A 23,371-nucleotide genomic window follows, 5' to 3' on the forward strand; every position below is an offset into this window, starting at 1 on the left:
TACATAATGGGGGAAGGCAGTACTATCTGTACCAAGAATATTTAGAGGGGAAAAGGGCAAGTAGGTAGTGCTATTTATCTAGTGCACTTATAGGGATATAAACAAAGAGACTGGGATGCAGTACTAAATGTCCTACATAATAGAGGAAGGCAGTACTATCTGTACCAAGAATATTTAGAGGGGAAAAGGGCAAGTAGGTACTGCTATTTATCTAGTTCAGTTATAGGGATATAAACAAAGAGACAGGGATGCAGTACTAAATGTCCTACGTAATTTAGGGGAAGGCAGTACTATCTGTACCAAGAATATGTAGAGGGGGGAAAAGGGCAAGTAGGTAATGCTATTTATCTAGCGCACTTATAGCACTTACAGGGATATAAATAGAGAGACAAGGATGAAGTACTAAATGTGCTACATAATTTAGGGGAAGGCAGTACTATCTGTACCAAGAACATTTAGAGGGGAAAGTAGCAAGTAGGTAGTACAAAAGGGGAGAGACAAGGATGCAGTACTATATGTCCTATATAATTTAGAGGAAGGCAGTACTATATGTACCAAGAACATTTATACTAAGAAGATGTAGAGAAGTAGGCAGCACTATTTATCTAGAGTATTTACAGCACTAGAGACAGGGATGCAGTTCTAAATGTACTATCTCTGCCATCTCTGACTTTTATCCTTAGTCATGTTGCAAGGTTGATTTACAGTGTTGACATTGAATAGTTGACGCTAAAGAGCCATCTGTCACCCTCCTTAATAAAAGTTTATTTGCATATCTCTATCAAAAACATTTATAGGAAAAATGTAGGCAATACTGGAGAATCAAGATGGCAGTACTGTATGTTACTACATCATTTATAAGAAGGCATTTTCTGTGGTGACATCAATGAAAGGGCGATGCAGAAAGACTGTAGTATCTGTATATGTTGAATTTATAGGAAGAACCAAATGCAAAGTGCCTTGTGCTGCGTGTTTTGAACCTGGAACATGTCAATTATTGCTACAGGTTTGGCCATGGTTTTCAGCCTTGTGTAATGCAGGATAGCTCTGTGTCCATTATGGGATGTCCACTATGAATGGGCCACAGTAACCCTGTCCTGTGTGGCCTTAGTTTATGGGAGATAAATCTATCCCATTGTACAGCGCTGCGGAATATGTTGGTGCTATATAAATAATTTTTTTTATTATTATTATTATTATTATTATCCCATCCTATTGAGAATATTTGCACACTTTACTGACCCACCCATGCATTTGTATGGAAGTTGAATAGAAGTTGAGGGGCCAACCTAAGTTATATACTGTACTCTTAGCAGCTTCAATGTCTTTTTTTCTATTTTTTAGCTGATTTCCATAGCAGTGGTAACCTTGTAGTCAATGGCTGGAAGATACATAACACAGCGAAGAACAAATGGTTTGTCTGTATGGCAAAGACACCGGAGGAGAAACAAGAGTGGCTAGAAGCAATCTTAAAGGAAAGGGAGAGAAGAAAAAGTGAGTATTGTACATTCACATTCACAGCATATTAATTGTGGATATTACCTTATATAATGAAAATTTGTAACATAAATTGACGTGTTCTGTTACAATCTACATCACTTCTGTGCGAATTCCACCTGAAGATCCTGACATATGCAAGTTTATCTACCATGCTTGAACTTACCCAAAGGCTAAGTCCGACGCTCTGGACCTCCACAGATCAGCAGCTTCACAAACCATCTGATGTCACCTTTATTTGTTACATATCAAGTGAATGGAGCTGAGTTGCAAAACCATACACAGGTCCTACACAATGTACAACTCTGTGCTTGGTAGTCAGTGAAGATGAGGACACATCACTCACCTGAACCCTGCAGACTCTTCAAACAGCTGATCTGTGGAGGTCCCAGATGATGGACCCCAATTGTTAGGACATTGATAGCCTATGCAAGGGGTGGATCATCAATTTTCAACTGTAGAAACCCCTTTAGGCTGAAGCCCCACGTTGCAAAAATGCTGCATTTACAGAACCTGTAAAGTGGATGGGATTCTGTCTAATCTAATCTACACATTGCAGAAAAATATCCGCAACAGAAACATGGAAAACAGGATTTTTAAGCTTGTATCTTTCAATGGATGCTGCTCCACCAATTCTGCTGCAGTTGGATTTTTTTTAACCCCATACATTTCGGAGAAATAATTTCTATTAGTTTCAGCATAGTTATGCTCTTTACTGTCAGGTGGGTGGACTCTGTCTTTCTGACATAAGCCAGGACTGCCCATATGACAGTAGGGGGCAAAACTGTGCTGAAATTACCAGAAATTATTGCTTGGGAACAATGAAAGCTACCAGTGGACTGTCACCTATTGCATATGTAGTAAGTTGATGTTGGTGGAGGTGCAGAAAGGTCCTCCTTAAAGGGGTATTCCCACGTCGCATACTCACCAGTCTTCGTTGCTGTGAAATCTTCTGTCTTCCTGCTTTGTTACGTCATTGGTGGGCGGGGTTACATATGCATATGCCCTGTGTGCACGCTCACAATGCGAATACAGACCCGGCATCCGCTGTAATAGAGAGGCGGATGCCGGGTAGTGTAGACGCAGGCACAGATGCCTGCAACATCGCTATGCTCTCTGCCCTGCATGAAGCCAGCAGCGGCAGGAGCTCCTGTTATTCCGCGCCTCTGACCAACCCCCCCCCCTCCCGGAATAGCAACATCATTTCTGCCGCTGCTGCGTCTACACTCCCCGGCATCCGCTGTAATAGAGAGGCAGATGCCGGGGAGTGTAGACGCCGGCACAGTCTGTACTGGCGGTCCCTTCCCCCCAAAGGGTAAACTGCCCCCCCCCCCCTCCAGGCTCGCTCCCGTGCACTTAGCCCCTCCTCCCTCCCCCCTCAGAGCAGCAGATACATCACTTGACTTATGAGTCAAGGGATGTGTAAAAAAAAATGAATAAAGTAAGATAGTGGACAAACAAAGCAGTTTTACTGAAGCAATGTATTTAGGAAAAGCCTTACATCCACATTATCAAGCAGTATAGATAGGATCCTTGTGATGGGACAACCCCTTTAACTTTAGTGTAGCTTGTCTTGGCCACCATTAGTGGTGAGATGTATTAGGTTCTTCTATATTTTTTGTTCATCCCCTTGGTATAAGTATAAACTGTAACTTGGGCTTTATAGCAGTACAGCTCAGTTGTCACATGCTTAAGAGAACCCGCACAGTCAGTCATTCCGAACGTGAGTTTCCTGATGTAAAGGTTATGGCGCTAGAAGGAATGTCTAGACCCATACTTGCTCTGTTTGACAAGTTTCTTCTGTGCTCCCTATTTAAGTGCTGTCTTATTTGCTCCTTTCAGCACAGGATGCAATATGAGTCATTGCTAAAAAAAAATCCTCTTGTAAATAGCATAACAGTTGTAAACAGTCTCCCTAAATTAGGTATGTCCTATGCAAGATCAGATCAGTCCACCTACTGCATTCTGCATTGTTAAACTTCCATTGCGTTGAGTGGTCAATAAACAATGGCCATGACAACCTAAACAGTGGATATTATATTCTGTAAAATTCCACTAAAGAGCTAGACACATCCTGTAGCCATGTCCTATCTAAATCATGCTGCCGGCTCCAAACTATTCAGATGCTTTACGTGTGGTTTTACATTTTTCTCATGTCTTAAAACTGTGAGAAAGTTTAAGCAATTATTCACACTTGGATGTCACTGGTCAGTTTTAAAAAACTGGAATGAATCCAGGTAGACCCTTTCCTTTTTGCACATTTCCTTAGCTTCTGTTGAGATGTCTTCCCATTATTGGAAAAACATGTAAAAATTGTTGTCAGACAAGTTCATTTTTCTATTTTCCGATAAATAATCTATAGCGCAATTTATCTCAGAGAGAAACAATTGCATAAGATAAGATAAGAAAATCCTTTAATAGTCCCACCATGGAGAAATTCAGTGTGATACAACATCATGGATAGTACAGTAGTATATAATAAGACAGGACACATACAAGCTCATGGCAGACAGAGAGATACTAGGAGTCATAGCAACTGAAAAGAAAGAATAAACTTCAACATCATTTAGTTTTCTGTGCGAAGTGATGTTGATAATACTACCTGTCCGCAGTTGGAGGACACGAGGAACAAAGAGGTTGAAATCCAACGCATTTGATCTATGTTTCCGACTGTCCCAGATATGAGATTGTTGGAAGAGTCACCTTGACAAAATTTTTAAGGCTATGGCCAACTGTAGTATCCACAATCAATGTTGATTCTTGAGACATATAAAGATTGTCTTCACCAGTGGCGTAACTACTGGGATAGCAGAGGTAGCAGTTGCCACAGGGCCCGGGACATTAGGGGCCCGGCGACAGCCGCTACCCCTGCATTTTTTTTCTTTTCTTAATAGGCCATTACCGGCTGGAGTTACTCCATCCGATAACGGACCCTATTTACTTACTGATCCTGGCAGGGGCCAGGATCGGTAAGTGACGCCGCGGGCCCACACAAACACTATTATTATACTCCGCAAGTCTTTTCAGACCACCGAGTATAATGATCGGAGACCCCGGAAAGGTAAAGGAACATAATAAACGTGTTACTTATATTTCCACGCTCCGGGCAGGCTTCGGTCCTAGATGTGCGACGTTCCTGATGTCACATGATCGGGGCCTGCGTCCTGGGTCATGTGACGTCAGTCCGTCATTAAAGATGGCCGAAACCACCGAAGACTGCAGCGGAGCCGGAGATAGGTAAGTAACAGTGTTTTATTATGTTTGTATCTCCCTGGGTCTCCAATTATTATACTCTGGGATCTGAAAAGACCCCAGAGTATAATAATTGTTCATGGGTGTTCATTATGGGGCATAATAGTGTGTGCAGGGGCCACAATGGAGCATAATACTGTGTACTGGGGCCACTATGGGGGATAATACTGTGTGTAAGGGCCACTATGGGGCATAATACTGTGTGCAGGGGTCACTATGGGGCATAATAGTGTGTGCAGGGGCCACTATGGGGCATAATACTGTGTGCAGGGGCCACTATGGGACATAATACTGTGCGCAGGGGCCACTATGGGACATAATACTGTGTGCAGGGGTCACTATGGGGCATAATACTGTGTACTGGGGCCACTATGGGAGATAATACTGTGTGTAGGGGCCTCTATGGGGCATAATAGAGCACGCAGGAATGTGATGGGGGGTCGGTCTTCGGTGACAGTCAGGAAGGGGGGGGGGGGCATGTCAAAAGTTCACCACGGGGCCCCGCCGTTCCTAGTTACGCCACTGGTCTTCACCCAAAGAAAAAATAAATAAATATAGAAATGCGTTTGGTGAGGTTTTTGCTTTGGTAAACTTATTTTATAACAAGTAGATGTCTGTGCCAATTCCAGTCTCCTACGCTGACCATACACATTCGGTAGATTCCGACCAAACACTTGTTGAGAGTTATTCCTCCTGACTGCCCATAGATATTTTAGATTGAAAGAGGGGAGTAACCCACTGCCAGACTCCTCTAGCTGCAGCTTATCTTCTCTAAGGTCAAATGGACCAGTCACGCTAAAATCCAACATGCCGTACCCTTCTTTGGTCATTGGGGGGATAGTCAAGGAGCGCTCAAGCACATTAGATGTTGACTGTTCCGCTGACATTGATATAATGAGTGTGGTCAGCTTTAATCTTCCTTATAAAACCAACCTAACCAAATAATAAGATAATGTTATCTTCACCTTTCCAAGTGTAACAGCAGAGGTGCAAAATGGAGGCAACACACAGCACCGTAATATGGGACTCTATGTCCTGTTTGTTGGTTTTAAGCAGAGAAGCTTGCCATAGGCATTGGGGTTTATTCTGGAGCAATATAGTGGATAAGGTTGGGTAGATGGTATCAGGTGTTCATAGCTGTTCATTGTCATAAAATGGGTTACATATATGCTGTAATGCAGTAATAATTTTTATGTGATCGGCACAGGTCTGACGCTGGGCATGGAACAGGATACCTGGATGATGATATCAGAGCAAGGAGAAAAACTTTATAAAATGATGTGTAAGCATGGAAATCTAATCAAAGACCGAAAAAAGAAGCTGACTACCATCCCAAAATGTTTTCTTGGCAGGTAAATATGCTGTCATGTGCCATAACTTATCATTATGCGTCCTTTACACCCTTATGTACGATGCCAGTTATCTAGTTTCTCAACAGTGATTAACCAGTGAAGATGTAAACGATCAACAATAAAATAACCATATACTGTTGATCTATAGTCATTGATCGCAACAACTTGACAACACATTAAGCAAATGACAGTGCTGACAGTGACACTTACCTTTATACTAGGCAGACTAGATGTTCTTTATCTGAGGAAGGGAATGTCCTGATGTCATGTCCACAACTTTAGTAACTATTCCATTTCAACTAACTTTATGTAGAAGGTCAGGATCAGGATTGTCATATCAAAGAATCATGGACAGGCAATATCTCTTATGTCCAATTTGGGGACCATAATAAAACAAACTTAAATAATAGATGTATACAGACCAGAATACTAATAAGAATAGCATTTACTATGATCTACAAAATAATGATAATATTCTGCACGTGCTCCTCTAACTTTGAAGCAAGTCATGAACACATCTATTTTTTTTTCATATATTATTTTTCTATACTGTCCAGGAATTTTTATGGCCGGTTGGCAACTTCCATTAGGATACTAGTTCATTTATGCAGTCACCTAAGCCCATTGTAAAAAATCCAACAGGCAGTTATAAATGTCTAAGAATGGACCATTTTTGGAACTATTTCTTCATATATTTCTTCTTCCTTGCAGTGAATTTGTGGAATGGCTACTAGAAATTGGAGAAATTCACAAACCAGAAGAAGGTGTTAACCTTGGCCAAGCTTTACTGGAGAATGGAATAATTCATCATGGTAAATATTCCATTTTAAGACACATTCTGCCTCAGACAAAACTTCTCAGTACAAAATAAGGAAAGTATGCTAAAGGAACTCCTGTAATAAAAAGATCCATCTTTAATATAAAGCTAAATTTAGTGTCATCGAGAGAATTTATATGAAAATGTGGATATCAATTATGATATTTTCATTTGTGTTAAACGACAACTAAATTATCAAGGGGCATTCACACTACCGCCGCTGTCCGCCCCGGGGTTTCCGTCCTAAACCCCGGGGAAACTGCCGCTGGTCAGCTTTAAAACCCATTAATTTGAATGGGTTTTTAAAGGTAACCACCGGTGTCTGTATGCAGCCTCTCCACCTGGATATCGGTTTTTATTCATGGACACAAAGTGGGTTTTAAATCTGACCACAGGAAAGCCGTCCCCTGTCCAGTTTCCCTAGAGTTTAGGACGAGAACCCCAGGGTGGACAGCGGCGGTAGTGTGAACACCCCCTTACTTGTTATGTAAGTCCTGACTAGTAGGGCATAAACAAAAAAAGTCTTTAAAGAGGACCTTCCATCACTTCCTCCATGTCCAGCTCTTCGCACCATTTAATAGGTGCTGCCCACTGTCTACAACTCCCACTGTTACAGATCAATAACTGCTGTCAGTTTTGGTACATGATATGCTATTGAGGCTCTGCACAGGCAGGCATGTGTCAGACAGGAGCAGGCAAGGGGTGTGATTTTGAGCTCTTCACAATGTCACCTCTGATTGGAGCCCTGAATCGCACCCCTTGTCTGCTCCTGCCTGACACTGCCCACCTGATGTTGCAGAGCCTATATAGTATATCAGGCACCAAAACTATCTGCATGAATTGCTCAGGAATGGCGGGGGGCTAGAGAGAAAACTCCAACTGTGCCGGAATCGGTCCTCTTAAAAGGTCCTCTTTAAAACCAGATGTTAGGGTAAGACTACTGTTTATAAGCCAAGTAGTCTCCACAATAATAAGGGTTAATAATACAGCCATCATTTTTTCTTGAACTGTACAATTGCAGATGCAGCTGCCAACAGTTTGGTAACCATATATAAAGGGTCTAAGGACCATATATGTCCACAATTATTCAGGAAACACCGCCCTCCCAGCCCCAGGACTAACTGAAGGATCTCAAATCTCAAAGCCATAGATCTCATTGCCATCCTATGAGTTGCTTATATCTCAATGTGCCCTCAATGGCCATATCCTTCCTTAGCCATTTCTAAGGCCATTCAGTCTAGATAGATAGGTTCTAGAAAAATAACTTTGATGCCAGAAAGTCTGTGAAAATACCGATGAGCCTGTATAAATCCTTGACAACACAAAGGGTAAAACTGCTTACTGTGTAAATACTTTCAACATATAAAATGCATCAGAGCAATGTGCACAGATGTTATAAACTTTTCACAAAACAGCTTTTCAACATTTTAATGTCTCGCTGCATACCGAAAAACAATTATGTAATTCCGATAGGACGTGCATGTTTTTTACGAGCTGTCTCGATAAGAGCCTCGCTGCTTTCCAGTTTAATACATTCACTCTTTTAGTAGAGCTTTCTTCTCCGCTTGGCTGATGTTTTAATGAACGTTGTGCACAAATATATTGAAATGTAATTGCTTTTATCTAGAGGTTGGTGCTCACTACTGAAGTGAAGCTAATCACAGTTTTGTCTCATCTGAAATCTTAATTAATGCTGTCTTCGTTAGGTGCGACCACTTTTATCATTTTACATCCTGTAAGATGTAACGGGACAATTATAGATGACAAATCTGGAGGCATATACTGCTATTAATCTTCGCACAATGCTTTATGCTTCACTTGGTAGTGAATAATGGATTTATTAAAACGCAGTTATTCACATAATTTTGAGATCACAACAAGTTTGATGGCATATCTGGGTCCTTTATGAAAAATTGATGTTGGGTTTTATTATATATTATTAAAAAAAAAATTGCACCTTAGAGTGGAACGTATTTCTGCGACTTCCATTGCCTATCCAACCAAATCATTGTTTATATCTAGTTGGTAGACAAGGCAAATAAAAGGAAAACCAACCAGCACCCTAATATGGCTAAAACGTGTATGCTTTGTTCCAGTACATTAAAAACACATAGTATAAGGTTGACACACCAAAGTGGTACAAAGAATACTCCACTAAGGCTAGGTTCGCATCTGCACCCGGTCTCCGTTTAGGGATTCCATCTCTGAATCCGCTTGAAAAGTACAGAGAGAGAAGTCCTGTATACAGGATATTTCTTTCTGCATTTTCCATCCATGCCCTTACTTTTTATATAAGTATTGAATATTAATGTAATGGAATTAAAAGATACTTTAGCTGTACTCGGGTGTTGATCCATTTTCCTAATCTTTACCATAAACTTTTGATGCATTAAAGGAATAAGATGGACTTAAGATGGACTAGGTGAACATGTTTTGTGGATTAATCTCTTCTTTGACAACAATTGGTAGAGAAGCCCTTTATCACCCCATCTAGCACTCCCTAGTCCTTCTGTGCACCAGGATCAGAGAAGGTGCGGAGATTCCTAAGAGTGGTGAGTAATGACAATCATACTCACCACTCACTTTCCGGACCCTGTACAATGTAGGCTCGGGGCAATGCACTTATGCAGTGAGGGACCTGGGGACAATATACACCATTAGACTGTGTGGGGTCACTAAGGAGACCCCACACAGGAGACTGTGGCCTAGCGGTAATAATACACCACTATGCCCTAGCAGTAATAATACACCACTGTGCCCTAGTGGTAATATGCCACTGTGCCCTAGCAGTAATACTATGACACTGTGCCCTAGCAGTAGTAATACACCACTGAGCTCTAGCAGTAATAACATGCCACTGTGCCCTAGCGGTAATAACAAGTCACTGTGGCCCAGCAGTAATAACATGCCACTGTGGCCTAATAGTAATAAGTCTCTATAGGACTTAAAAAGCGTCATAAAATGCCTTTTAATAATGTGAAGAATAGAAAAAAAAACACCACTTGAAAGATGCACGAAATTCATAGCATTTTTTACAAGCCAAGAAACCCTGAAGAAGACTGGTTTTCAGCAAGTCATTCCTTTTTAATGTGGAAAGTCTTGTTTTGGTGAAAGCTGTACTACATGACATGCTATTAGCAGCTGGAAGAAATAACTGCCAGCGATCAAAGTATTTCATGGCGGATGTAGGTCAGCATGTTGTGAGCAGCTTTGTTTTGTTATATCATTGTTGCTGCAGTCAGTATATCAGCAGAAAATCTGTGTCCTGCCCAGAGACCCTGCACGGCAGCCAGTGCACCGACACCATGTGGATGTTGTGACTTAGGTGACCCCTGGCATGTACAGTAAACTATTGTGTGTTTAATACGTGTCCGGATCCAACTTCAGGTCTGGTACTTTGTGTAAAATTTTAAATGTGTCTATCGCTTATGAATCTACAGTATATACAGTACTGTGCAAAAGTTTTAGGCGTGTGTGGAAAAAATGCTACAAAGTAAGGCCATTTGTTATCAAGTTAAACAGATTGTACAGAATTAGAAAAATGTCGCCTCTTTGTTTGGCAATGGGATGTTTCTTGTCTTGCAGTTCTGTTGCCCCATTCAATTCAAGAAAGATGAACTGAAAAAACCAGACACAATCCATATACAGATGTAGTTCTGTTTTTGAAGAAAACAGTTTTTTTTCCCTTTATAATTGTTTACAAACCCTTTAAAATTTTAACCCCATAAGCCCTAAAACCTCTAATAGCTTCACTGCCTTTACACTAAAGAATCCCCTACTATAATGGTGGATTTCCATGTACTTTACCAGAACTCATTTCTGTCATTGAGGCAACTCTAACAATTGACATGGGGTACTAGACTGTAAGGTTTTCATGGAGATCGGCAACTCCAAAGGCATATTACAGCTTCGGAATTTTGGAGTTTTTATTGCATCAGCCCTGTACCTTCCTCTGTCCCAAAATGAGGACAGTGTGAAATTTTTGAACTGTTTGGGTCCGTCAACTATACAAACCAGGAGACAAAGAACCATTTTTGCTGTTCCATAGATTTTGGCTAAATACTGGACTGTCCAAATTTTATAGAGTATCAATGACACATACATAGAAGAAAATGTTCTAGAATTCTATACGGTAAATGCAAAACCTACTGATGTGAAAAATGTCTTTTAGTTACAGATAAGCACCAGTTTAAGTCGGAGCAGATGTTGTATAGATTCCGCTACGATGATGGCACTTACTACCCAAGAAATGAAATGCAGGATGTGATATCAAAGGTAATTTTATATATTATTCATGTATCTTTATCTAGAGATAGATAGATAGATAGATAGATAGATAGATAGATAGATAGATATGGGTGGATGTATAGATAGATAGATAGATAGATAGATAGATAGATAGATAGATGGATAGATATGGGTGGATGGATAGATAGATAGATAGATAGATAGATAGATAGATAGATAGATAGATATGGGTGGATGGATAGATAGATAGATAGATAGATAGATAGATAGATAGATAGATAGATAGATAGATAGATAGATATGGGTGGATGGATAGATAGATAGATAGATAGATAGATAGATAGATAGATAGATAGATAGATATGGGTGGATAGATAGATAGATAGATAGATAGATAGATAGATAGATATGGGTGGATGGATAGATAGATAGATAGATAGATAGATAGATAGATAGATAGATATGGGTGGATGGATAGATAGATAGATAGATAGATAGATAGATAGATAGATAGATAGATAGATAGATATGGGTGGATAGATAGATAGATGGATAGATAGATGGATGGATGGATGGATGGATGGATGGATAGATAGATAGACAGACAGACAGACAGACAGATAGATAGATAGATAGATAGATACAGTCCTATGAAAAAGTTTGGGCACCCCTATTAATCTTAATCATTTTTAGTTCTAAATATTTTGGTGTTTGCAGCAGCCATTTCAGTTTGATATATCTAATAACTGATGGACACAGTAATATTTCAGGATTGAAATGAGGTTTATTGTACTAACAGAAAATGTGCAATATGCATTAAACCAAAATTTGACCAGTGCAAAAGTATGGGCACCTCAACAGAAAAGTGACATTAATATTTAGTACATCCTCCTTTTGCAAAGATAACAGCCTCTAGTCGCTTCCTGTAGCTTTTAATCAGTTCCTGGATCCTGGATGAAGGGATTTTGGACCATTCCTCTTTACAAAACAATTCAAGTTCAGATAAGTTTGATGGTCGCCGAGCATGGACAGCCCGCTTCAAATCATCCCACAGATGTTCAATGATATTCAGGTCTGGGGACTGGGAAGGCCATTCCAGAACATTGTACTTGTTCCTCTGCATGAATGCCTGAGTTGATTTGGAGCGGTGTTTTGGATCATTGTCTTGCTGAAATATCCATCCCCGGCGTAACTTCAACTTCGTCACTGATTCTTGAACATTATTCTCAAGAATCTGCTGATACTGAGTGGAATCCATGCGACCCTCAACTTTAACAAGATTCCCGGTGCCGGCATTGGCCACACAGCCCCAAAGCATGATGGAACCTCCACCAAATTTTACAGTGGGTAGCAAGTGTTTTTCTTGGAATGCTGTTTTTTTTTGGACGCCATGCATAACGCCTTTTTGTATGACCAAACAACTCAATCTTTGTTTCAACAGTCCACAGGCTTGTCCAAATGTGCTTTTACATACCTAAGGGGGCTCTGTTTGTGGCGTACGTGCAGAAACGGCTTCTTTCTCATCAATCTCCCATACAGCTTCTCCTTGTGCAAAGTGCGCTGTATTGTTGACCGATGCACAGTGACACCATCTGCAGCAAGATGATGCTGCAGCTCTTTGGAGGTGGTCTGTGGATTGTCCTTGACTGTTCTCACCATTCTTCTTCTCTGCCTTTCTGATATTTTTCTTGGCCTGCCACTTCTGGGCTTAACAAGAACTGTCCCTGTGGTCTACCATTTCCTTACTATGTTCCTCATAGTGGAAACTGACAGGTTAAAACTCTGAGACAACTTTTTGTATCATTCCCCTGAACAACTATGTTTAACAATCTTTGTTTTCAGATCATTTGAGAGCGGGCTGTCCATGCTCGGTGACCATCAAACATAACTGAACTTGAATTATTTTGTAAAGAGGAATGGTCCAAAATACCTTCATCCAGGATCCAGGAACTGATTAAAAGCTACAGGAAGCGACTAGAGGCTGTTATCTCTGCAAAAGCAGGATCTACTAAATATTAATGTCACTTTTCTGTTGAGGTGCCCATACTTTTGCACCGGTCAAATTTTGGTTTAATGCATATTGCACATTTTCTGTTAGTACAATAAACCTCATTTCAATCCTGAAATATTACTGTGTCCATCAGTTATTAGATATATCAAACTGAAATGGCTGCTGCAAACACCAAAATATTTAGAACTAAAAAATGATTAAAATTAATAGGGGTGCCCAAACTTTTTCATAGGACTGTATGTAAAATTATAGATGTAAATCATGGCCCAGGTGTAATGGAATATATAGGGACATTATACACACACCTGCTTTTCGGCACTTCAGCATCTTTATAAGAAGCTTCTGGGGATGATCTGTAACATCTGTTCTATTACTATCATTGTCATTAAAAAGTACAAGCAGGTGCATAAGGTTTTGGCGAGCCTGCCAGGGATATGCTGAGCCTAGGAAAGACAATTCCTATAAGTTTTATTACTTTAGATCTTCTTTAGAGTTTTGTCTTTTCCTTCCACTTCCCCAGAACACATTTCTGCTCATTTTAGAATGTCTTGTTATTTATCCCAGGCTCACTTTCCATATGATGTTGCTTAGAACGATGCATATATTCCCTCATTGAATGCTTAACAAACAAACTTATGTGGCAGATGTGCATTATGAGGTCTGTTTATTCAGTGCAAGCAAATGACAGATGGATCTGCTACGGAAAGAAGATTTCTGAGTTGTATCTGTGACATTACTCTCACCTCATTGTCAGGCATTACATGTCCGTACATACATGTAGCGATTACACATACATTTGGCTAAAAAGTCATCTCTTGTATATTTGACCTTATCAGAGAGGAGCAACATAAACAAAATATCCACAAAAACTATGGCTTGATGCAATAGAAAATATAAGAAGAGTAAAACCAAAGCCCATGGACAAGAGTAAAGACATTTGCAGACGTTTTGCATACAGATCCTTAAAGGGATTGTGCCATTAATGCGTTTACACGACCAGCTGTTAGAGCCATGGCGGTCCTATAGTCACGTCACGCAAGCACATAGCGCTCAATTGACAAGCAGGAATCATGTCGGACTTCCAGTTCCCGTTCTCCAGATCACTGAGGAGCCATATTTTCCCAACTGTACCAAAGATCTAGTTATTTATGATGTTGTGAGCCACTGCCCATCAGGATTACAGTATAGGACAGTAGTCCTGCGGTGAGGCAGTGACTCACATCATAGATAACTATGATGCTTTAAGTCTGGATCCTGCAGTCTGGAAAATATAGTCAATATACTGACCATATTATTTAGACTGTAATTGCTCAATTTGACCCAATCTATTGATCCCAGTTCAACAGATGTTACACTCAAATTTAATCCTTCCATATATCAGTTATATATAAACCCATTGATTTCCATTGGGTCCGAGTTTCCATCGTAATGGAGACTTATAACATTTTTTTTAACCGACTTTTTCCTGTCCGTCAAAAAATCGCACATGTGAATACACGTACTCCTTCTCTTTAAAATGGTCATGGTTATGTGACGGCCGTCTTTCCTCTGTTATTTGAGTAAGGATTCCCAGGTATTGCCCCTTTAACCCCCATACAGGGACCTGAACTTCGCTGTATAGCACTGGTTCTCAACCTTACTATTGCCGCGAACCTTTAATACAGTTCCTCTTGTGGTGACCCCCAAACATAAAATTATTTTCGTTACTATTTCATAACTGTAATTTTTCTACTGTTGTAGAAAAATTGTAATATAAATATCTGATATATAGGATATTATTTCATTACTACAAGTTTTTTTTTGCAGTAGTTGATGATTTTACATTTACCCAGTAATTATAATTCATAGTTTAATTTTCCCCTCCAACTGCCCCAGTTTTAACTGTGGGCAACTAGAGGGGGGCATTAAACTGGGACAGAAGGAGAGGGACATTAAACCATGGTGACAACTAGAGGGGAGACATTAATGTCCAGCTACCCCCAGTTTAATGTTCCCCTCGAGTTGGCCCCAGTTTAATGTCCTCCTCCAGTTGCCCCTAGTTTAATGTCCCCCTCTAGTTGTTCCAAGGTAATATCCTCCTCCAGCTGTCCTCACCTTAATGTCCTTCTCCAGCCACCCCCAGGTTTAATGTCCCCCTCCAGTTGCCTCCAGTTTAATGCCCCCAGCTTAATGTACTTCTTCCCTGACAGTTTAATGCACCTCTATCTGCCCTCAAAGTTTAACGTCCTCCTCTATCTGCCCTCAAAGTTTAATGTCCTCCTCATATGCCCACCCTCCCATATCCCCTCAGTATATTGACCCCCTCCAGATGCAGATGAGTTGAATCTGGGTCATACCATAATAAAAATAAAACCTGCAAGGTAAGTACCAATATTTCTAGGAGGTGTTCAATGGCAAGAGGGTTCTTTAAATAAGCCAGCAGAACCACACCACCATGTACAAGCAAGAGAGCCAGGGTGTAGCCATGAGAGGAGGCAGATGATACTGGCGGTATAGTAACCACACATTGGGATCGCAACACTGGATATTGCATTGGGATAAAGGAGCTTTTATCATGTTATGCTAATTATTCTGTATTTAAAATCTCCCCGCAGCTATGTAATGTAATAATATAGAAAATTATTTCTTTGAGTTATGATTTTATTAAAATGTAATTGTAATAAATGAACTGACCGTTGAATCCTTCCCTTTCAGGGGGTCAGAATCTACTGCCGGCTGCACAGTCTGTTTACGCCAGTAATAAGGTATGTTCAGGATATTGCTCTGGAGTCTGACGTCATGTTTGACTTTCATTCGTCCTTCAGTAATGCATGTGTCTATACTATTAATGCAATCTGAGGGGTGAGTGGGTGCGGGTTTTGTTTCATTTAAGGATTTTTCCTGGGGATATTTCATGGGAAAACTGTAGAATTATTATCATTCACTAGCCAAAATCGTCATGTGTGGGCAGGATTTCAGCAAGGATAATGTCTTGTCCCAAGGCTCACAATCCAAATTTCATATCCAATGTCTTTGGAGTGTGGGAGGAAACCGAAGTACCTGGAGGAAATCCATGCAAAAATGCAAAGAACATACAGTAGCTAAACCAGACCAGCTTGTAATAAAACTTGTACTCTATGTTCATCGTAACAAAATAAAGACCCCCCCTCCACTCCATTCTAAACCCCAGTTACCACCCTGTCCCATCCACACTCACGGACCATTACACCCATACAAAGCCATCCTCATAACATGGAAGTCAATTGCCTGTTTATCTTCTAACCAATGTGTTTCAGAGCTATCAATTGTGGCTCCGTCTACCTTATTTTAGCTTGTGGTCCCTCCAGGTGGGGGCTTGTGCACACAATACTTATGGAGGAGACATACAGGACAAACTGATGTAGACCCCCTTCTTTCCACCTTGTTTGTCTCAATGTTGAGTATTTCATTGAACCTAAGACACCTGTGCATTTACTGTAAAGGCCACACCACTTTCTTTGCACTAGAGTTGGCATAGATGTAAGGGAGTACATGCCATTGAGATGGACAAGGCAGAAGGGAGGGGGCTTACATCAGAATAAATAGGGTGTAATGGGGTACATATACTGTATATATAATAGGGTTAGTGCAGTAAATTTTGTCATATCAGTAGCCGCAGTACCCATATTACAGCAGTCATAGTGCCCCCATAATAATAAACATAGAAAGAAGTGAGTAAGCCAGTCAGCTAGCAGCTTTATTTTTGATATTGGAGATCAAATGGGACAAGGCTGACAGCCACAATAAGTCTCAATATGCACCCTATTTATCACAGTGGTGCATCGATTGGGTTTTGGCATAGTATTAGTTTTAGGAACTTTTTTTCATTTTTAACCAGTCTTTTTCTTGTTCATCTACTATATTAGCCAAAAAAACATTGCTGCAAAGCAATAATAAATTTGGCACAAATTATGACTTAACCACATCAACTGTGGAGCACAAATAAAGAGTGGAGAGTGGTACACAGCCATTCCCTTTGGCACAAACACAAAATTAATGTGTCTGTAACAAAGATGCCTCAAATATTGCCAGAAAACAGGCGCACAAGGCAGTGTGGTGGCTCAATGGATAGCCTTGCAGCGCTGGAGTCTTGGGTTTGAATCCTGCCAAGGACAACATCTGTAAGGTGTTTCATGATGCAGCAAGATGCTTTCCAAAAACAGCACTTGCCCAGTTCCCAAAACTACCCGAAAGATGTGAGAATTCCATGGACACGGCCAATAAGTTCCCATGTGGCACAGCCACATTTCCACCTTTCTCCTTGCATCTGCCAAGGAAAGAACATCACCAGAGTGATCAGACATCGGTAACACCAAGAATATAACAGGGGTTGGTTAGCTGTTTTGGGCATGAACACATTAATGATCATTCACCGAAGGCCTTCACCCCCTATCCAGTGACAGTGCAAGGAATCAAAGATCGAAGGATAAAGGGAAGTAAATGTATGGCCATTTCCTAACATCCAGCGTACGATATAGTCTACGGCTTCTTTAGGAACAACTAGGCTGTATCATTTTTGATAATCCGGTGATATATGAGCTCTAGCTAATTGTCATGGCCACTGGCTGGCTAAAATTATGCCCAGGAATCATTTATTAAATATTGCCCTTGGCTCTTTGTCAGTGATAATGATGAGCTATACATAGAATAATGAGGCGAGGAAACATCAGGAGCTAAGGCAATAGCGAGTGGTTTTTCTGCACTTTGCTGATGTTCTGTATAATTCATCAGAATTGCTGGAGACAATGGCACATCTATGAGAGCAGTTAGCTGTCTGCACACATTTCCTACTAATTCACTTACCGAGCAGTCATTTCGCTTTGACCCAATTCAAAAGCCGCTATTTTTCTTTTTCGAGAAGATCAGCTCTAATGTTAAACATCCGTGCTATGCGAGCATAGGTCTAATAATTCATATAAATGCCATTTGCTGCATAGTTCAATGCTCAGGGTTTACATCTAAATGGGATTAAACAAATATATAGAAAGAAGAAAAATCATTAGCGCAGCTTTTCGATGACTAACGCGATTTGCGTTCTACATTTACTTGTGTCAGCAATTTGCAGAAAGCGGACTAATCGCCATTTCTGACCATTAAAAGTCTCAGCTATCAATTGACTGTAATAGTTGGTTGTACTTAAATTGGTATTAAACGTAGCAATTTCTCTGTGTGCCAGTGTACCTTTATGTGAGATGTAATAAGTCTTGCAAAATGGTCTTAAGATTTTATCTTTATTTGGACTAATAATTAGAGAATCTTAACTTTCAGCAAAAAATAGTACAGGCCATTGCTTATAGGAAATTCTGGGGACTTGCAACTGCTAAATGATATGTATATATATGTTAAATGGGGTTTTATTGGCTAAATATATTCATATTTTTGGGGAGGAGGGGTCAGACATACATGAAGTCTAATATTGAGACAGTCTTGTTTACTGATGAGTGCCGTACAAACTTGGATGGTTGGTGGAAAGCCACCATGTCTCAACAAGGATGCAACGTCAGCAAGGAGGAGTCATGTTTTAGGCAAGAATCATAGAGAAATAGCTGGTCGCCCCTTTAGGGTCCCTGGAGCTGTGAGATTGACCTCTGTAAAGTATATAGAGGTGGTGTGGCTGTGTTTAGCGAGTGGAGGACCTGAGGGTTTGGTCATACTTCTGGGGGTTATATTGCAGCTGAATGGGTTTGTTAATGCAGTGGAACAAGGTTAGACCTCTCCCCTGTTCTAAAAAAAAGCCTGGGTAGATCTGCAGTTACCTGTTCTAACCACTAGATAGAGAATTTAGCTGTCTGCTTCCTTCTTCCATGTACAGAATGAGGAGAAAGACACCCCCGGAGCCATCAGCAAAGGGGGACATGACTTTGGGATGGGGGAACCAATAACTCCTGCAGTTTCTTCTTTGTGCAGTAGTTGAGTAGATTTATACAGACTGGGTCAGCTTTAAGAATATATCGGTGTATATTCAGCTTTAGTGTATATACAGCTGTAGGAGTATATATCTGTGTATGTTCTGCTGTAGGAGTGTATATCTGTATGTTCTGTGTAGGAGTATATATCTGTAGTAGGAGTATATATCTGTGTATGTTCTGCTGTAGGAGTGTATATCTGTATGTTCTGTGTAGGAGTATATATCTGTAGTAGGAGTATATATCTGTGTATGTTCTGCTTTAGTATATGGTGCTTAGTGTGTTACTGTAGGGAGGGAGGAGTTAGGAATAGATGTCACTTCCTGTCTCATCCATCTTCATCCTCTTTCTCATCACAAGACCTGGATGAAGCATGTCTGCTGTATCAGGGAGTATAAGACTGAGATTTATCACCTCACACAGCGCTGGTGTCACCACATTACACAGCACTACTAGTGTAGTATCACCAACTATACTGTATATGCTGCAGTATTACCACAAGATGTCTGCAGTCACAGAGTCCTCTCATGTACAGTATTTACCACACTGGAGACATGGCTGAGTCCCCTCCTGTAGTTACCACACATTGGAGACATGGCTGATATATCATATGTATATTACTATATTTCTCAGGATAAGATAATCCTTTAATAGTCCCACATTGGGGAAATTTCATATATACAGCTACAGCGTCCCCTCATGTATTTACTGCACACTGCTGATGTGTGTATGTGTGTATATATTTATATATGTGTGTATATGTGTATGTATATGTACTGCAATATTACCTCAGGATATATATAGTCACACTTGTCCACACATGTATTTACCATAGACACTGCTGATATATATATATATACTGCAATATTACCTCAGGATAATATACAGTCACACATGTCCATACATGTATTTACCATAGACACTGCTGATATATATATATATATATATATATATATATATATATATATATATATATATATATATACTGCAATATTACCTCAGGATATATACAGTCACACTTGTCCATACATGTATTTACCATAGACACTGCAGACATGGCTGATATCTCATATATACTACTATATAATACAGGATGTTCATGAGTGCTGGGGACTGAGGGTCTGTCTATGGTGGAGCTGAGAGGACACATGTAATGGAGGTCCTGTGGTGAGAGAGAGACAGCCTGGTACAGTGTAGTGAGGGTAATGGAGGCCGCACTGATACTCCCTGTATATGTCTCCAGCTCTGCTAATACTGGCCATGCTGGGGATAAGTTAAAGTTGATCATTTCTATGTACTTTCTCAGGCCTGTATACAGGTCATACTGTATATACTGGCCACACTGTATACAGGTCATACTGTATATACTGGCCATACTGTATACAGGTCATTTATAATTGGTGGGGGGTTCTTGGAGCTGGTTGAAATTGTAAACAGTGGGGAACATGGTGGTTAGTTTCCCCTGAGCCAGTGCTTGCGGCTGGGGGTAATCTGGTGTGATGCAACAGATTGGCAGACAGATTTTTGCTTGTGTTGTTATTCCTACTGCTCTATTTATGACCTCTGTATTAGGGCCCAACACACTTAGACAATGGATATTAGACAAATACTGCACCGGATTATTGTATTTCTTAGTCTTCATGTAGCCGGTGTCTTAAGAGCATTTACAGTCTGTATCCAGATAAGTATATGTATCACCATTATGTTATTTTACATCATACACTGCAGCCGGTCCCATTACTATGGTATATACTATGTGATGGGATATTTCTCAGTGGGGTCCTATAACAGTATAATTCAGCTGCTAGGTCCTTCCTTATTACCGACTCTGGATTATTCTGGAGCTGGTATGACTTAGTATTATTGCTTGTACAGTATTTAGGGTGAGCCGTGTAAGTTATTGTTTCTTTTAGAGCACCTTTAATTTCATGCTGCTACATATATATATATATATATATATATATATATATATATATATATATATATATAAAGGGATTTTCATGCATAGTCCCAACATAAGTACAATACTGTACACAAATGTCTAACTAGCTGAGTGATCTAGTACAAGTAGAAGAGAGGACCTGGTGTGTCTGGGGCTCCAATTTTTAGGCCAGTGTTGTACTTTGTTACTGTCACTGGCCTTGCCTTATTATGTAACCCTAAATGACATGATTGCTTAGGAGTGGGATGCATACAAGTGCTTCCAAGCCACTATGTAACAGGTGGTTTGCGATACACTAACAAGTTGTTTTGCTTTTTTTTTTTTTTTTTTTTTTTTTTGGGGGGGGGGGGGGGAGGTTGCCACTTCTTCAAACGTGTATAACAGAATGTAATATAGTTATTTACTAATGGGTTTTCTTAATACTAAATGTAATCCTAAACTATAGCTATTGTTGTGCATCATAATTCGTACTATTGACATTAAATAAGTTTTTTACTGGGTTCTTGAAGTTACTTTTAATTGGCAACCACCTTGGGTGTAGCCCAGTGCAGGGGTAACCATCGGAGGTATGACCCCCCTGGTGGGGAGGGGTGACCATCGGAGGTATGGCCCCCTAGTGTGGAAGGGTAACCATCGGAGGTATGGCCCCCTGGTGTAGAGGGGTGACCATCGGAGGTATGGCCCCCTGGGTGTGGAGGGATAACCGTCAGAGTAACAGACCCCCTGGTTACGCCAAACTAATTAAATTTAAGAAGACCCTGTTAGGGTAAGTCCCTAGGGTCATGGCTGTCATTTTTCACATGCCTGTGCACTAAATTGAGCCCTCCGAGCTGGAGCTGGTTGCGGCTGGAGGTAGAGAAAAACATTATATTTAAAATGTTTAAATTAAAAAAAAAAACAAAAAACATGTTTTAATAAAAATCTAATGGCTTCAAGGACCCTCCGAGCTGGAGCTGGTTGCGGCTGGAGGGAGAGAAAAACATTTTATTTAAAATGTTTAAATTAAAAAAAAAACAAAAAAAAAAAAAACATGTTTTAATAAAAATCTAATGGCTTCAAGGACCTTTTCTGATGATTTGTACTTTTCTTAGTGAAGATATATGACCGCTTATATTGACCAACTCATGTTTCTCTTCATGTTGCTGACAGTGTGATACGGCCAGTGCCGTACAGTGTCTATCGCAGCCAGCTAGTGAATGGAGCCCAGCACTGCTTACCATGATAACCCCATGCTCTGTGTGCAGGAGTTATATAGGCCTATGCCCCCCCCCTTCCTTGCGGAACGGGCAGCATCAGCATGGTGCTGTTCCATGTCCAGCAAAGACGAAAATTTCAGCTTCTACTTTCAGTCTTGGTGCCCTTGGGTCGGTGCATGCGGCTAAGGGTAAAGGTCATCAAGTGCTCTGAAAATGATTGAGAGATGACATTACAGCCTTCTCACTGCCTTCAGAGACTACGGTATCTCAAGCGGATCATGGGCTTCTTCTCATCATGCTAAGCATCATTCAATGGCTTGTTTTGCTGTTAATGTGGTTGTGACCCATCAAACAACAATAGAGGGTTATTTCACTACAGTAAGTGCCCTGGGGTTGCTGTAGTATCTGGAGAAGCCACAGCACCACAAGTACTTCTCTCTTCCCTTCTTTATACTCTCTATGTCTTTCCTTGCAGTATCAGTGGGTATAGGGTTGCCAATGTATGTAAATCGACAGTTCTAGTTTTTAGTGGGAGAGGTATTCCTTGAAGAGGTGTTATCTTGTACATGGTATATACATCTGTATCATGTGTATACAGTTACCACCATAAGTGGAACCTCACACCTCATAAGTGGGATGTAGGTACTTCTGTGCATATATGGTTGGCAATTACATGTTTGTGGTATGGCGGTATCCCCATGTATACTGATTTATGGCAATTTCAGTGTTATAGTCTATTTCTCTTTACTAGTTTCTGACTACAGCCAGATCACTTTTGTTGCATTTTCAGCCACATTCATAGCTTGGTATTGTCGGGCAGGTAGTATGGGGACTTGTAGTATGTAAGGTTTCTAGAGGCTAGTGCATTCCTACTCAGTTTGGTGGCGGTCGAGTCCATTTAAGGTGTCAAATGGCCTCTTCTGTGGCGGTTGAGGAGTCAGGTGGAAGTTGCTGGCAAGTTATTGTAGACTTATTTTAACTAATAGAGGAGGTTAAACCTCATGGTGGTGAACAGGCTGAGCTTTAGAAATGGCCAGCCTGAAGGATGTCGTAATAGTAACGTCATCCAGAGGCGGGCACAGTGGTTAAGCACAGGGTCGTTGGTGCCCTTAAAGTGTACTGGCTCTGCTAG

General features: G+C 40.5%; 1 protein-coding gene across 2 annotated transcripts in view; it reads left to right on the forward strand.

Moving 5' to 3' along the window:
- Positions 1 to 23,371, forward strand: part of PREX2 (phosphatidylinositol-3,4,5-trisphosphate dependent Rac exchange factor 2) — a 201,557-nt gene that overhangs the window by 75,382 nt on the left and 102,804 nt on the right. For both annotated transcript variants that reach the window (XR_012715440.1, XM_075270399.1), the window contains exons 9-13: positions 1,345 to 1,494; positions 5,957 to 6,101; positions 6,813 to 6,913; positions 11,090 to 11,193; positions 15,872 to 15,921. Coding sequence is in view for 1 of the 2 variants with exons in the window: in XM_075270399.1 (XP_075126500.1) it covers positions 1,345 to 1,494; positions 5,957 to 6,101; positions 6,813 to 6,913; positions 11,090 to 11,193; positions 15,872 to 15,921 (550 nt within the window). In the remaining variant the exon portion in view is untranslated. The remainder of the gene's footprint in view (positions 1 to 1,344; positions 1,495 to 5,956; positions 6,102 to 6,812; positions 6,914 to 11,089; positions 11,194 to 15,871; positions 15,922 to 23,371) is intronic.

The sequence above is a fragment of the Leptodactylus fuscus genome, chromosome 4 (assembly GCF_031893055.1).
Source record: "Leptodactylus fuscus isolate aLepFus1 chromosome 4, aLepFus1.hap2, whole genome shotgun sequence".
NCBI classification, from domain to species: domain Eukaryota; kingdom Metazoa; phylum Chordata; class Amphibia; order Anura; family Leptodactylidae; genus Leptodactylus; species Leptodactylus fuscus.